The sequence below is a fragment of the Heterobasidion irregulare genome, assembly GCF_000320585.1.
Source record: "Heterobasidion irregulare TC 32-1 unplaced genomic scaffold scaffold_10, whole genome shotgun sequence".
NCBI lineage: Eukaryota > Fungi > Basidiomycota > Agaricomycetes > Russulales > Bondarzewiaceae > Heterobasidion > Heterobasidion irregulare.
The window spans coordinates 123,721-138,174 of NW_009258206.1; the positions used below are offsets into that span (position 1 = coordinate 123,721).

Below are 14,454 nucleotides of genomic sequence, written 5' to 3' on the forward strand. Positions count from 1 at the left end.
ACAACACGCTCGCGCCGGCATCCCCTCGACACGTGACGACCCCCGCCTCACATTCCTCCGTGAAGCAACCATCAGCTGCCACGAGCCGCTCAGAGGACATCCCCGGGGTGCCCGTACGCCCGACAGAGCAGCGGGCGTGCCTGGCAGCGCCCACCCCCATGACGAGCTCAGGCTTGTGCGTGCTTATATTTAGATAGCCTTTGTCGTCACCGCGGCATAGGTAACAGCATCGTCCCTTCGTCACCTCCGTCGGGGCTCCAGAGCGATGCGCAGACGGTCACGCCCCCATGCTTGGCGTCCCAACGCGTCGCGCCAGCCTCCGCAAAATATCCGCGGGTCCTCCAGCGCGCTGGACGCTCGCCATTGGCCTTCTCGAGGGCTACAAGAGCGCGCGCGCTGAACACCCCTCGAATCACAACGCGACGATGCAGCTCTTGTCTCTGATCGTGCTCGCTGGCGCCGTGGCCGGTTCGTGACATGATTTCGGACACCGAGCGTTGTTGCATGGCTGACCGTGTTCTGTCTGCAGCCACCCCTGTTCGTCGGTCGCTCTATAGCGGCCTGTACAACGTTCGTGTGATGCATGGCATCTGATTTACGTCCGTTCACGACATGTTTAGACAACGTGCGTCACCGCCGGCGAAGTCGCCAAAGGTGCGCCCGCCTCGCGAGCGTTTCGCGCACCCTGTTGACATGCTGATCTCGCAGACGCCAACTGGCTCCCGAACGCTGTGAGCGCGCTATGGCAGCGAGCCTGCTCTAGCTACTGACATGCCCCCCCCCCCCCCCCCCCCCCCCCCCCACGCAGCCCGTCACGGCACAGATCACGGGCGGACAAGCGTGAGCGCACTCCCTGATCAGGATCCGCCCTGCGCTGACGCGGTTGCAATTGCCAGCGGGGTGTCGCTGATCCTGGACATCGGACTGATGGACACGACGACGTGCGAAGCGCTGCCGAACACGCTCGTCGAGGTGTGGGCCCGTGCGTAGCAACGCTGCGATGCGATGCGACGACGACGACTGACACGGATCTCGCAGCCAACGCGGTGGGGACGTACGGGGCGGGGTTCTTGCGGGGGGCGACGCTGACGGGCTCGAACGGGATCGCGGAGTTCGAGATGATCTTCCCCGGATTCACGTCGGCGGGGGCGAACCACATCAACGTGATCGTGCACCGGCCGGGGGTGACGAGTCCGGCGAACGCGACGACGGTCGCGCACGTCGGGCAGGTGTTCTTCACGGACCAGTGGACGAACGTGATCGGGATGTCGGCGCCGTACTCGGGAGACACGCAGGCGCGGGTGCTGAACGCGGGCGACGGGCTGTTCGCGCAGGCGAGCGCGGACGGGTTCTCGCCCATCGTGGAGTGAGTGGTGGCCTGATTTTGGTGTGTGACGGCTTGGGTGGGGTGGCTGACGCGGGTGCGGACAGCATCGAAGAGATCCATGACGACTGGCCCGAGGGCATCTCTGGATACATCAGTGAGTGCGGCTGGGCGGGTTGGGTGCGATGTCGCTGACGGACGGAATTCAGCGATCGGGGTGGACCCGGAGGCGGAATACGCAAACGCGTGAGCAGCAGAAGGACAGAAGCGCAAGGCCGTGCAGGGCGTGTATTGATACAGAAGGCTCGTGACTGCGTGTATGGAGGAAGTGTATGAAAACGGTCAGAGAAGATGGATGGGGTCCGAGGGAGAAGAGCACATATGAGAGAAAGAGAGTAAGTGAGCAAGTGGAAATGAAGGGATGCCGGGAAGAGCCGGTGCGGGGCCGAGGTGATCAGCAGCCGCAGCAGCAGCAGCAGGGAACGGGGATGATCCAGCAGAAACTGCCATCCTGTGATGCACCGAGGTGAGGTGAGTGGCGGAGTTGGAGCGGGGACGGCTAGAAGACTGACTGGGCAGGGGACACATCCGCCGCGGAGGCGCATGGGGTCTGACGCCTGGCTGGGCAGCATGGGCTGAGCAGGCTGGGGCTGTGCGGTGACCGCGCGAGGGCTGTCGGGTGCGGGTGCGTCGGGGGAGGGCTGGGACTGCATGTGAGGGTGGGGGAGAGGGCGGCCAAGGGCGGCGAATCGCGCTATGCAAGCAAGGCGTGACGTCATGGCGCTGGCCATCGGGGATGCCCCCGCCCGGTCCGGTGATTGGACGGGCTAGCGCAGGCCAATGGGGGCACGTCGGGGATGGGCCAGCGGCCGTCGGCGCCGAGGCCATGCACGGCTCCTGTGTCTGCGCCCGCGCCCGTGGCCCGCTGCCGAGTCCCCCGCGACGGCGCATCCTCCAGTGCCGATCTCGCACCCGGTGCACACAGATCTGTCTCTGCCCACACCCGTGCCTTGCTCGTAAGCCCATCCCACTTATGTCTCCTCCCGGTCTGCCCCCCTCTGCTACTTATAGCCCCGCACCCCATCGCGCCCTCGTTACACTTTCCCTCCTTTCCCGCCCACGAGCCCCCCATGCCCTTCGTCGACATCTCCTCCACCGCGGGCGCTGCCCACATGTACTACACCATCGCAACACCCACAAATCCCTCCGCGCAGCACATCGACAGAGACCTGCCCACCGTCATCTTTCTCCACCCCGTATACATCGCATCCCAGATCTTCCATCGTGCGCGCCTTTTTTTTTTTTTTTTACCCCTCCGTCGCCACCGCCGCTCTGCTAACCCGTCCCCCTCCAGCACAGTTCCTCGACCCTTCCCTCCGCAGATTTAACCTCATCGCGTGCGACTCCCGCTGCCACGGCGAGAGCATCGGCCATGTCCCCAAAAACTTCACCAGGCTCGAGGCCAGTGAGGATATCTTTCAGCTCATGGTCCGCTCATCCCGTCTCATCCCACACCGGCCCCCTCGCTCACCTGCTTGATAGAAATCCCTCGACCTGCCCCCATGTCACGTCGTCGGTCTCTCCATGGGCGCCTGCATCGGCCTCTCCCTCGCGATAAACCATCCGGACAGGGTCCTCTCTGTCACCATGCTCTCCCCTCTCCCCCTCGAAGAGGTACGTCCGTCCGTCCGTCCGTCCGCCCGCCCCCGCTCACTCCTTCCCTCAGCCCCAGGACGTCGCAGAGGGCCGCCAGGAGATCTACGACTGCTGGGCCGAGGGCTTCCACGATCCGGACTCCGTCGACGAGTACGCCATCACAGACTCCGTCTACGGCTCCCTCCAGCTCGGCTTCAACAACGCCACCTCCGGCGTCATTCACGCGTCAGTTTCCTTCCGCTCGACCCCCTCGTGCCTTTCCTGACATCCCCTCAGCCTCATCAAGTCCGCCGTCCCACAGGCCAAGAAAAACTGGGACAACCACAACCTCGACGCCTACTACGAAGTCTCCGTCGGCTTCTTCATCCACCGCAAACCCCACCCCCGCGACACCCTCGCCAAGGTCCGCTGCCCCCTCCTCCTCGTCCACTGCGGCGGCGACATCGCCTACCCCTTCCACTACGCCACCGAGCTCGCAGACGCCCTCAAGGGCGCCGGCATCGACGTCACCGTCCGCGCCATCCCCGACGCCTGCCATTTCGGCAGCGTCACCCACCCCAAGCAGTCCGTCTCCCCTTCTTTCCTCTGTCCGTCCGTCCGTCTCGCTCACCCCCACCCCCCACTCTCCCCCTCCTTCTCTCCAGGATAAACCGCATCCTGCACGACTGGCTCGTCGCAAAATCGACCGGCGAACACAAGCCGGGCCCCGTTCCCGCCACCGCCGTCGCCTCCCCCTTTACTGGCGTCCTCGGCAGCTGCAGCTCCGACTCGTCAGACTCGGATGACACCGACTACTATGGTTCTTGACCCTCCCGCCTCTCGTTCCGTTCCTCGCATCCATCAACATAAACCCCGTTTCGTTCGTCCCCCCACACTCCCCCCCCATCGCATCCGAATCCCACACCCAATAGAACACCGTTCGCCCCGAACGCTGCCTGCATGCACGCCTCTATCTGTTTATGAACGTAGTGTACGATGTATGTATCTATCTATCCCTGCTGCCTCGCGCCCGTCCGCCCGTATACCCCGGCAGCGACCCCGCAGTCGCGCGCCCCTTCTGCATCCCTAGTAGTAGCCCACGAATAAACCTGCGTATGACCCAATCACGAACCCGTCCGCTCGGGGGAGCCAATCCCCAAGCCCCGCCAGCATCAGAAATCCGACGCGGCGGCACCTCGCCAGGGCATGGCATGGGGGCTGCGGCGGCCTTGCGGTCCCGCGCGCCTCTTGCAGCCTTCCCCGCCGTCGGTGCCGCTAGCGCCGGCGCACCCCCCGATCTCGCTTCGTGCACCCCCAGCGAGATCAGGAAATTAAGGGCAGGCATGGCGCGCGACGCTGCGCTCAGGTACGCATCCCGTGGCGCCGGCAGTGCGCCGGCGTGCGGGGAACGACGCAGATGGGTGTGCGTGGAATAGATAGATATCGTGGCGAGGACAGGTGTGATTGCGGACGTTGTATCACATAGGTGCCAATTTCCTTGGAGAGAAGGCTGGGATGTTGTCTTGGCGACTCACGATGTCTATCTAATATACATGAAACCGAAACAGGGTCACTTGGCCTCGAGGGGTGTATCTACGCGTTGTCCGTCATTCTGGCAAACCACTCGTCGCCGGTTTCCATACGACCCCCTTCGTGTACACGCAAGCCTTCGTCTCTCCATATCATGCGATGGAGGGGATCGACCAAGCCCTTTTCCTCTGCCTCGCTCCACGTTTGCGTGCAAATCCCCAAGCCTTTCAGTTTGGCTACCCTACCGCACCGCCTCCGAGACTCGACGACTTTTACCAGCTGCCTACAATAGTACCTACATTTGTCGGCGTCTTCCCACTGTGGAAGGACGCACAGGTATGACAAATTCGTATTCTGTCCTCGAGTCAGTTCGCCTGTGGGGGAGAAGACTAGAGCCAGGTGCTTGAGAACGAGGCTGGCATGATACGTGTTCGTCAGGGTCAGGCTCTGTATATTGTTGGCACTGGCCAGGACGGCTTGAAGATGGGCGGGTGGCATACGGACAGAGCGCAAACAAATCTTCGAAATCGTGTCAGTGCAATAGGAGAGGAGCGAAAGCAAACTCGGTCCTATTCGCTTGGATTTTTTTAGTAGTGGTGCAGCGGACAGCTCCAAACATTTCAATCGAGGAAGTTCGAGAGCGTCGATGAAGACGGCGATCGCATCGCAGTCCTCTATGCTGATGTTGAGGCTTTCGAGTCGGGGCAGTATGCACCGGGTCCCTATGTCCGTGTTCTTGACAGCCAGTTCCCGAAAAGAGAGCCGCAGAGCGACCAGGTGGCTGCCGCGGGCGTTGTCCGCAAATCGACCCATGTCCCAGCTTGGGCTGCGATGCCAGCAATGAGCGGAGAAGACCTCGAGAATCCGGGATGAAAAGAGGCTTTGGAACTCTTCATGCCACGAGTCTGGACGGACGGCGAGGTGACGAAGACGCTTTGCGGATAGGATGGCAGGAACGAAGGACTCGATGCCACGATCCCCGTAGGTCGTCAAGGCAAGCCTTTCGAGAAGAGGGGGCGCGTCGTCAAGTGGAGGCATCACAGGCAGTTGCAAGACCATGTCCTTCCAGCGATGAGAATGCGCGCCGATGATGGCCAGGAGACGGTCGACATAGGGCTGGGCCGGCGCTATGACAGAGATGGTGAGTGGCCTGCGATTGGACAGCGACAGCCAGGTCTCCAGCGCGCGACAGAGAGAATCGTGGTTGTACGAGTCCACACGGGGGATCTGCAGCAACGTCCATAAGGACGGGGTCGATTGCAGTGCGATCGCCCGCCATGACCTGCACACTCTGGTGAGAACGAGAGGGGCTTTGGAGGGGTGGAGCAAGTCGTCGGCGTCGTTGCGTGCGCAATACAAGAAGATCTCGGACTGGATTTCAGGGAAGAGCCCCCCGTCCATGATGTAGAGGGGAGAAGATGAGGTGGCATGGACGGCGAAGAAAGACGGTACTTAAATACGCAGGTTCACGATCGAGCCACGAAATGCATGTGTTGTTGGTCGTGAATCTGTTATCTACGCGGCTTTGACTGCAACCACCATGTCCTTCTCCCTTCGCATCCAGCACGGTAAGAACACACGTCCTCCTCAATCCTCTCTCGCTCACCGACCCATCAGGCATCACTGGCGGCTTTGCGCCCCCGCGTCCATCTGCCGTTCACGAGTTGTCCCTCGACCCGTCCATTGCACCCACCTCGATCCTCCTCGCATCCTCGCTCCGCCCAGACGGCACTCCCCACCTCCAGTCGCACCCACCCAAGTCTGTCCCCCTCTCCGCCACCACAACCGCCCTCCTCGACGAGCTCCGCTCTATCCTCCACCGTCTCCCCACAGAGAACCCCCCTTCCTCAGACATCTATCACAGGGACATCGGCATCATGTGGCAGAGCGACGATCTCACCTGGTTCAACTCCGCGCCCCAGGGCTGCGCCAGGTTCGACAGCGACGTCGCCCCGACAGAGGACGATAAGAAGGCATTTGATCGTGCCGTCGAGATTGTCGACGCCCTCGTCAAGAGCGGCGTTGCACAGGAAGTCTAGGTCCGCCTCCGAGAAGTGGCTTTGGACGAATAGAGCGCATACCTTATCGATCAAAGTCGTTGTTGTACCAGCCTGTTTGTAAACTACCCCGTGGAATCATTGTCTCTCATCGCGGCCGTGCTCCGTCTTCAAGCTACACTGATCGTACATGTTCTTTCCTCCCTATAGCACCCATCATTCGCTAACCTTCAACGCTCCCTGTCCGGTCCGATCCCTAACCCCCTTCAAGAATGGCACCAACTCCGTCCCGCCCGTACCCTTTACCCCCTCGCTCACCTCCGCTCCGATCGCTTTCCTGGCCTGGCTCACTATATACAGCGTTGCGATCCTGACATGCACCGTCCTAAACTCCTTCAGCGCCAGTACCGCCTCGTTGTACGCCTCCCTTGCCACCTCGCTCTTTTCCGCGTGCTCCCTCAAACCTTGTGCTTTGTCCCCCAACGCTTTGATGAACTTGCGGTGCGCCAGCGGCAGGTAGGCCCGCATCTTTGTCAGGAAATTACCTCTTTCGCCACTGCCACCGTATCCTCCACGATCAATCGCGGTGTTCGTGCCCAATCCCCCACGCTCATGCGTCAACCCCTCGATCCCAAGGAACACGTCCACCGCCTGTACGATCGCGCTTTGTGCAGCTGTGCTCCCTGCCATCGCCCGCGCTACCCAAGCACCTTCCTTTCCACGTTGCACCCACCGATTTCCTTCCAGCCGCTTCTCCACCTCGTCGGCCACAGGGCCCACATCAAATACCCACTTTCCATCCCCTTCCTCTTTGGACCCGACGTACCAGGGCCGGATGTCGTTGTAGAACACGCTCGGCGCGCACCCGTCTCGCACAGCGTCCAGGATCCTCCCCATCTCACTGATGCTGGCCGCCAAACTCCGCAGAAGACCCGCTAGCCGCTCTTCCTCATTTTTGTCCATCAAAGCTGGGTCGGACAAGGCAGAAACGATCTCCAACATGACGGCCATCGCCTTTTGTCCCTCCTGTTCAATCTCAACCGTCGTCACGTAGAAGTGCGCCTCGTCCGAGGATCCCGTGAACAGGTCCAGCGCCCGAATCCCGTTCTCTTCGTGTAGCTCGTAATTGTAATACGTGGTGTCCGCATACGTCAACGCCGGTGGCATATCTAGAGCATAGGAGACTTCCAGAACGGGAATCGCGAGCGCCTTGGGTATCCTGATGCCTTCCGACCCGCTTGATGGCGGAAGGGAGTGCACGTAGAAGTGCAAGAGGAACAGCAACACCTGCCGTGCACGGACGAGGTCGGGTAAGCTCGCTAACAGCGCGTCGATTGATATCACAGGCATCTGTTGCACCAATCGAGGTTTAGGGATACGACTCGGCGAGATCGCGAATGAATGAGCAGAATGCTTACCTCGCGTACACTCTGGCACCATGCCTCGGCGGCGCTGGAAACGTCCCCCAGCCTCAACGGCAAGCTCTTCGCGCGTCGAAGCGCGTCCTGCCACGGCGCATATTCTGCAGGAAGTTTGATGGGAGGCGGGGCACCATTCGAATCCACGCCGAGGAAAGCATATTTGAAGATGTGCGAGGTATCACTTGCTGCGGCGATCGGCCCCGTGCTCAAGTGCACGACGTCGGGGGTTGATATGAACAAATCGTGCGGCATGGGTCGAAAGGGTCTGAGCAAGAGGTGCGAAAGGGCAAGCCTGCTAGGTGCTACAAGATCCGTTTCATTTATGCGCGCGTTTACCCAGATCTACGTTTTCGGCCTGATTATTTCCCCCCGTCGTGACCTGACGTCTCCGCCATTTGGATGTTAAAGCCGAAGGCGCCGACGTATGTCAATCACCCCTTGGCTCCAGCGTGTCACAAATAATGGGGATCGGATTGGATGGAGTGGTTCAAAAGCCATTCGAGGCACATACCTGTTGCCTACTGTGCCCACGTCGTTGACATCATCGTTTACGGGGACTGTCCTAGTTGCCTTTCCTCACCCAATCCGAAAATTTCATCCGTCGGATCGCACCATTTAGATCCGGCCGGATTTTGATACAAGTCGTCATTTTACCAGAGGCCGCTTGTCAGCGTTGTCAACCCACGCGGAGACACTGAGGGTGTTTCGAAGCCTACAACTCTTATCATCGCTGCTTGGAGCTGTACGCAATTGAGACCCTTGTGTCTACGCCGCTCGTCGACCTTGCGTGACACAATTCACGAAAAAAATGGGTCCTACGGGTCCTTCGCCTCCCCCAGAGGACCAGCGCTCCACCACCGTCGGGCCACTTGCGAATTCGTATAAGCGTTTGCTGTTCTCAATATGCCAGGCCCTTGCTTCAGCTTCATTCCAAAACACTTACTACGCGCTATGTGACTCGTGCATCACTGTCCAAGGCGCTCCAACTCCAAACGAGGTTTCTAAATTCGACTATATGAAACTTGAAAAACAAACCAAGTGTATCTCCTCGTGCGAACTAAGTGTGCGTGCATCCGTTTTCGATTATAACGCCTTGTGCGTTGTTTCCGATTTCTTTGAAAGCATCTTGACGTCCTTCCAGAGAGCGGTTACATCAGGCGTAGTGCGCTTAGTCGACAGGTCTCTGGCAATGATGACTGCACATGAACTGCCTTTCACGTTGAGCTGCAATGTGTCCAAAAGCATGACAATTAAACGTCTCTTTGCAATGCCGTTCTCAAAAAGGGGCCCAACTGGGGTTCGAACCCAGGATCCCTTGCAAATTTATGCCACCAGGCAACCCAAAGCAAGTATCTTACCACTAGACCATTGGGCCGGTTCAAATTAATGACAGTGAAAGTTACTCGTTCCAATAAACCAAGCTTCTGCGCTGGACCACCCGAACTAACATATAACACAGTCCTCTCTGAGGTTTAAATTGTACATTGTCTTATCTACGACCTTCTCGATCTTCTTCCAGTCACTTCTACGCTGGATAAACTCATAAATATCCTGTTCGTTGGTCAATATCGGAATTTGTGCATGTGTGTGCTCACGTACCTCTGGTCGGTAAGAACCACCGTACCGCGTCACATCCCGGACTATCTGTGCAAGATCTTTCGCATCCTCAACAACGTAGACATGTCCCAGCATCTTGAGGTTGGCAAAGTCTTGGGTAAGGGTCGGTATCTGATGACGCCCAGACTTTAGAGTCGGGCGGATCACACAAAGTAGATACACACCTTCAAAGATGAGATAAATGTATGGTATGCGTTCAAGTCTGCGATCACTTGGAAACCTCCGTTCAAAGATATGATCTGCCGTTTTATATGTTTTTCAAGAATCCTAACTCAGATGCGTCAGGGAAAGGGAAGGCGACCAGTGAAGCAGCGCTCACCCGATCAGTCGCACTCCAACTTCGCCTTCGAAGACCTCCAAAACTTCGCGGTTCACATTTCCTTTGAGCAGCCGAAGATGCTCCTTGAGGCACTTGATAGCCTGAGAACATCCTCTGGTAGGCCCAAGCAGCATCGGGGCATCGTCAGGGGGATAATATGTTCGCGGTGGGGTCAGTGTGAGGATGATATGGTCGACCTGTGACAGTCAGACGCCGTGAGATACGGTGTTCATACTGCAGCTGACGATGCTCACTTGGTTCATCAAAACTTCGATCCCAGCGTTAAGACCTTTTGCTACAGAGTCGTCGAGGACGTTTTCGAACCGCTTTTTTTCACGGACAACACTGTTCAAAAAATCTGTCACATCTATGTTGGGAGCCTGTCAAGATAGTCGTGAGACAATCAAAGTCAAGTCTGGGCGATACGTGTCACATACCAGCTCTTTATCGAAGTAAACTTGAATGATACTCTGAATCATATCGCCAATATGCACGAGCTCGAAGAATTGCACCAGAGGAGCGACCGACGTAGAGCCTGTGGGCTCAACTTCCGAGTCGTCTATTGACGCTGCCGGCGGCTCATACATGCGCATCTGACTGATAGCTCTGCATCCCAATCAATACCTGAAGGAAAATCTCTCGATGATGGAAACTCACTGTTCAAAGCCATTTCGGATGTGTCGATCGCTAAGCACACTCAGCATCTCCACCGCGACCTCCTCGATAGTTTCCCTCACACGATGGCCATAAGTCCCTGGATAGCCAACGAACGTTTCCACACGCTTGAGAGATTCCCGTGCTGAGTGGATGATTTCAAGCGTCACATCAAGTGAGAGAAGAAGTTGGAGGTTATCGTAGGTTCGAGAACGTGCCGATCCTGACATTGAAGTTGCATTGGTTGAGGTTGTGGCAACTGAGGTCGTGCTCTTGATGGAGTTCGCGGTGATGGATGCCGTGTCAAAGCCGTCTGCATCGACCTCGGCTTCAAGTTCCTTCTCGTCTTCGTCTTCCCCACCGTCCCACAGAACGCCTGCCTGACCACCACGTCGATATCCATCCGCACCGGTGCCCTGAGCACCCCAGCGCCGAGGATCCAGCATAGAGATTCCTTGAACGGCAGCACCAGAGACTGAACCACCGACGGCTACTACGGTGCGCGGGACAATGGTGACGGGGAGGAGTAAGATGTCGGTGAAAGAAGATAGAACGGAACGCTTCAGATGGGCAGGTGAGGATGCAGAGAGGAACGAAGGCTGATTGGTGCTGAGAGCTGCTGCTGCCGCCGTCTGTATAGATATGTCATTGAAAATCCTATGTTGAAAATGACGGGACGCTGACTTTCTTCTCCCACTCACGACATATGAGCTCAAACGACTGTTTGAGCGAGTCAACCTCTTCGTCGAGATACTCGTCCATGTTGGGTTCGAACATCCGATAACTAGGATGCAAGATGAGGCATGATAGATGAGAGTCTAGTAGGCTTACATGACATCTTCAGCCTCGTTGCGCTGCACTGTGAGTTCGCCGCGTTCACGAGCGACTTCCATGATGGAATCGACCATACGCCAGGCCTCGCGAAACGTTGCTGCATTGGCCTTGAGGAAGACAGACGTGCTGTCGAGGGATCGCGCACGAGTGAGAAGGGGGGCAATATACTCGCCTACCTAAGATGCCATGATGTGTGCGCATGTCAGATATTTGTGAGAGAGCGTGTACCTACTACTTCATTGGCGATGCGGTCGGAGAAAGAGATCAGGACATTTGCCGCTGGAGGGAAGACGCGCACAGCGCGGGCGCCATGCTCTTTCACAGTATCAAGGATGAATGACATGAAGGAATCCATCGCCTCGAAGTCGAGCCCACCGGAGGGACTGATAAACACTCAGCGGTCTGTGTCGGCCATCGACACAGATACACTCACGTGAAGTTATCAAGAGGCTTATGTGCACCTCCCATGTAAAAGATCTCGCGCTTTTCTGCCCAAACGCGGCCCATCTCCCACTCACTGTTACCTGACGACCGGGGGTCCCAGATTTCCCAGCTAGCTTCGGCAGCTTCGCGCATCGCGGATTCATCTGCGCGACTATCAGCATTGTCAAACGCAGCCAAAAGGTTCGACTCGAAACGGTCAGCAGCAGCGCGCAATGCTGCTGCCAATGTGTCCGTAGCACGGAGAGGTCGAACATCGGGAGATAGGAACCGAGCGAGGAGGTGAAGGAGCTTGGACTGCTTATGGAGTGAAGGAGCAGGCACAGGGAAGAGAGTGTTGAGTATGAGATGTGGAGGAGACGAGAGAGCCGCGACCAGCGGACGGAGAAGGGTGTGGACGCGAACATATTGTGCACGATAGGAAGACGTTACAACGGTGGAGACGAGCGTCGGCGTGCGAGGGCTGAAGGTTGCAGAGCCGCTGAAGCTGAGTGAGCCCATGAAATCGCCCATCTCGTCTGCGGCTGTCGTCTGTGCGAAGAGATCCTGTCTGCGGTCAATAGTTGCAGACGCAAAGTCACCAAAGTCGTCGTCTGCGACATCGAGGGTGGGGGGAATGTCCGGCGCTGCTTTGCGCGCACGAGCATCGAGGTCGTCAAGAGTGGCCTGAAAGTCATTGTCTTCTACAGCAAGGGCTTTCCACCTGTGCTCCCAGAGTGATTCGGAGACGGCAATGCGCGCGAGCGCACGAGATGCGCGAGCATACTGTGGGATATCGGGTACAGGGAGGTTTTGAAGGACGAGAAGGTGAAGGTCAGACGGAAGTCGACCGATGAACTGTTGCTGTGGTGGATGGTTGGAGGAGGGATAGAGTTTGACCGGTTCCAATGCTTTGAACTTGTCCATCGTTCGCGTTCGACCTCGCACACTTGGCACGAATTACTGGGAATTGCTCCGCAGCGAAATGAACCTCATGAACGAGCACTGCAATGTCTACTGGACAGCTTCAGTGTTGGCCCAATGGTCTAGTGGTAAGATACTTGCTTTGGGTAGCCCTTCGGCATACAATTTGCAAGGGATCCTGGGTTCGAACCCCAGTTGGGCCCTTTTTTTATCCCCATCTTTGATCTGGTTTTTTTGCTACACTGGAAAGGGACGTGAGTTTGTTTGCGAGAAGCAGTGCCGAAGGGTTTGGCTGTCGCAACCACGTCCTGGAAGCAACAGGGTAGAGTACATGATGACGACAGGGTTTCTTACTACGCTAATCGGTTCACTACAGGGATAGCCTCTGAATCTCTAAGTGATTTCCTTGTTTACGCCGATCTTAGTTACAGTAACGTAGACAGATCACGAACTGTCTACCGGAGAATGTCATGGTCCGCGCTCGTCTCCTTACTCACATCATCGTCCCAGAATGATGGCGGCGACAGCGCAGCAGAATGTTCAGGGTCCGACAAGGCGCTCGGAGTCGCAGAATAGTCAACAGATAGGGTCTCGCGAAGTGGTGATGGCCGCACAGTGCCTCCGCGTCCTTCCGTCGTGTGCGATGATGTCGGTATGCGAGACATACGGCGGCAATCCACCAAAGTCATCTCCGGCATCGCTGAAAACGAGGAGCCGAACTGCAGAGAAGCTCGGTATAAAGACACAAAGGACGTGTTCGACTGATCGCCCGAGGCGCTATGGACTGAAGAACAGGGAACCGGGTCGTGTTCAAGGCCGATCCTGAGAGAGCATCGAGAAAATCTGCTCGAAGTGGACCCTAGACCGGGAACATGTACCGGTGGTGGCGGAAAGAGTGGAAACATAAGACTGGGCGAAGGCAGAGTCGGTGTCGGAACTAGCCTGAGAGAAGGTGTTGACGAACAATGAAACGGCAGAGAAGAAGAACCCTGGAGAGAATCAGACTCTGCATAGCACTCACGACAAGGGAACGTAGGGGATATGGGCGTCTCAAAATAGTCTGTGGAACGCCTAGTCCCAGACGCTGACTGGGTGACGTCAGGATATTGCAGGGGTAGGCGCAACGTAGAGGAAGAGGACATGCTCAAAGTTACAGACGAGGAAGATTGATAAAAGGCCGTCTGAGAATGCAGAGAATGACGTAGATCTCCCATGGAGACACGATTCCACAGACGCGGTCGTGCGGCCCAAGAATCGTCGTAGTACCAACCTGAATCGTCTCGAGTTTTCTGGGGAAGTATAGAAACCCGCCGGGAGACCGGGGGCGGATCCAGCTTTTCTATGTTCACGCGAGTTTCCCAGTCTGGATCTCCCAAGCAGCCAACGAGCAGGCCTTTACAACGAGTGTGGGTCCAGGAAGTGGCAGATTTAGAAATTGAACCACATCTCCGCGATTTTGATGGAATGGCAGGCAAAGGTTGACCCTCGAAGGCATGAGCTGTCTGTTTACGGCGGCGGTTCATGTACACATGCTTGAGGAAACAGGAGATCAAGAATACAAGGGGGATAGCGAGGAGGACCAATACGAGCAGCAAATCGTGTTCTTGATTTGGACTGGTAGAAGAACGGTGGCGGACATGGTCAGGGTCAGGAGCTATAGGCTGAGCGGACGAGTGTCGAATGAACACGAGAAGACTGGTGACCATGAATTGACGCATGATAAAGGCAGACGACAAGATGCCAGTACTTAGTACAAAGCATGGTTCGACATATGGAGCG

General features: G+C 57.2%; 8 protein-coding genes across 8 annotated transcripts; 3 read left to right on the forward strand and 5 right to left on the reverse strand.

The window, feature by feature from the left end:
• Nucleotides 1-287: 287 nt before the first annotated feature.
• Nucleotides 288-1,574, forward strand: HETIRDRAFT_454451 (uncharacterized protein; the record flags this gene model as incomplete). The annotated part of the gene is made up of 9 exons (XM_009552298.1): nt 288-468; nt 530-570; nt 621-654; nt 709-731; nt 809-840; nt 897-982; nt 1,039-1,366; nt 1,432-1,481; nt 1,534-1,574. The coding sequence occupies 9 exons, from the start codon at nt 288-290 to the stop codon at nt 1,572-1,574; spliced, it is 816 nt and encodes a 271-aa protein (XP_009550593.1).
• A 92-nt stretch (nt 1,575-1,666) lies between these two features.
• On the reverse strand, nt 1,667-2,212 carry HETIRDRAFT_109354 (uncharacterized protein; the record flags this gene model as incomplete). Its single annotated transcript, XM_009552299.1, has 1 exon — nt 1,667-2,212. One exon carries the CDS (start codon nt 2,210-2,212, stop codon nt 1,667-1,669), a length of 546 nt encoding a protein of 181 aa, XP_009550594.1.
• Nucleotides 2,213-2,454: 242 nt separating this feature from the next.
• Nucleotides 2,455-3,787, forward strand: HETIRDRAFT_327539 (Alpha/beta hydrolase; the record flags this gene model as incomplete). Its single annotated transcript, XM_009552300.1, has 6 exons — nt 2,455-2,608; nt 2,679-2,812; nt 2,867-2,998; nt 3,051-3,205; nt 3,257-3,544; nt 3,625-3,787. The coding sequence occupies 6 exons, from the start codon at nt 2,455-2,457 to the stop codon at nt 3,785-3,787; spliced, it is 1,026 nt and encodes a 341-aa protein (XP_009550595.1).
• A 765-nt stretch (nt 3,788-4,552) lies between these two features.
• Nucleotides 4,553-5,890, reverse strand: HETIRDRAFT_454454 (uncharacterized protein; the record flags this gene model as incomplete). Its single annotated transcript, XM_009552301.1, has 1 exon — nt 4,553-5,890. The coding sequence occupies one exon, from the start codon at nt 5,888-5,890 to the stop codon at nt 4,553-4,555; it is 1,338 nt and encodes a 445-aa protein (XP_009550596.1).
• A 139-nt stretch (nt 5,891-6,029) lies between these two features.
• Nucleotides 6,030-6,528, forward strand: HETIRDRAFT_454455 (uncharacterized protein; the record flags this gene model as incomplete). The annotated part of the gene is made up of 2 exons (XM_009552302.1): nt 6,030-6,057; nt 6,107-6,528. The coding sequence occupies 2 exons, from the start codon at nt 6,030-6,032 to the stop codon at nt 6,526-6,528; spliced, it is 450 nt and encodes a 149-aa protein (XP_009550597.1).
• A 174-nt stretch (nt 6,529-6,702) lies between these two features.
• On the reverse strand, nt 6,703-8,159 carry HETIRDRAFT_326738 (uncharacterized protein; the record flags this gene model as incomplete). The annotated part of the gene is made up of 3 exons (XM_009552303.1): nt 6,703-7,236; nt 7,267-7,836; nt 7,905-8,159. The coding sequence occupies 3 exons, from the start codon at nt 8,157-8,159 to the stop codon at nt 6,703-6,705; spliced, it is 1,359 nt and encodes a 452-aa protein (XP_009550598.1).
• A 1,191-nt stretch (nt 8,160-9,350) lies between these two features.
• HETIRDRAFT_479709 (uncharacterized protein) lies at nt 9,351-12,687 on the reverse strand (the record flags this gene model as incomplete). Its single annotated transcript, XM_009552304.1, has 11 exons — nt 11,765-12,687; nt 11,564-11,714; nt 11,329-11,507; nt 11,176-11,281; nt 10,501-11,129; nt 10,281-10,449; nt 10,098-10,223; nt 9,844-10,040; nt 9,689-9,791; nt 9,507-9,635; nt 9,351-9,458 (listed from the first exon to the last, which is right to left on the reverse strand). The coding sequence occupies exons 1-11, from the start codon at nt 12,676-12,678 to the stop codon at nt 9,351-9,353; spliced, it is 2,811 nt and encodes a 936-aa protein (XP_009550599.1). The 5' UTR covers nt 12,679-12,687.
• Nucleotides 12,688-13,130: 443 nt separating this feature from the next.
• HETIRDRAFT_105735 (uncharacterized protein) lies at nt 13,131-14,393 on the reverse strand (the record flags this gene model as incomplete). Its single annotated transcript, XM_009552305.1, has 3 exons — nt 13,131-13,459; nt 13,554-13,664; nt 13,697-14,393. 3 exons carry the CDS (start codon nt 14,391-14,393, stop codon nt 13,131-13,133), a joined length of 1,137 nt encoding a protein of 378 aa, XP_009550600.1.
• Between the last annotated feature and the right edge of the window lie 61 nt (nt 14,394-14,454).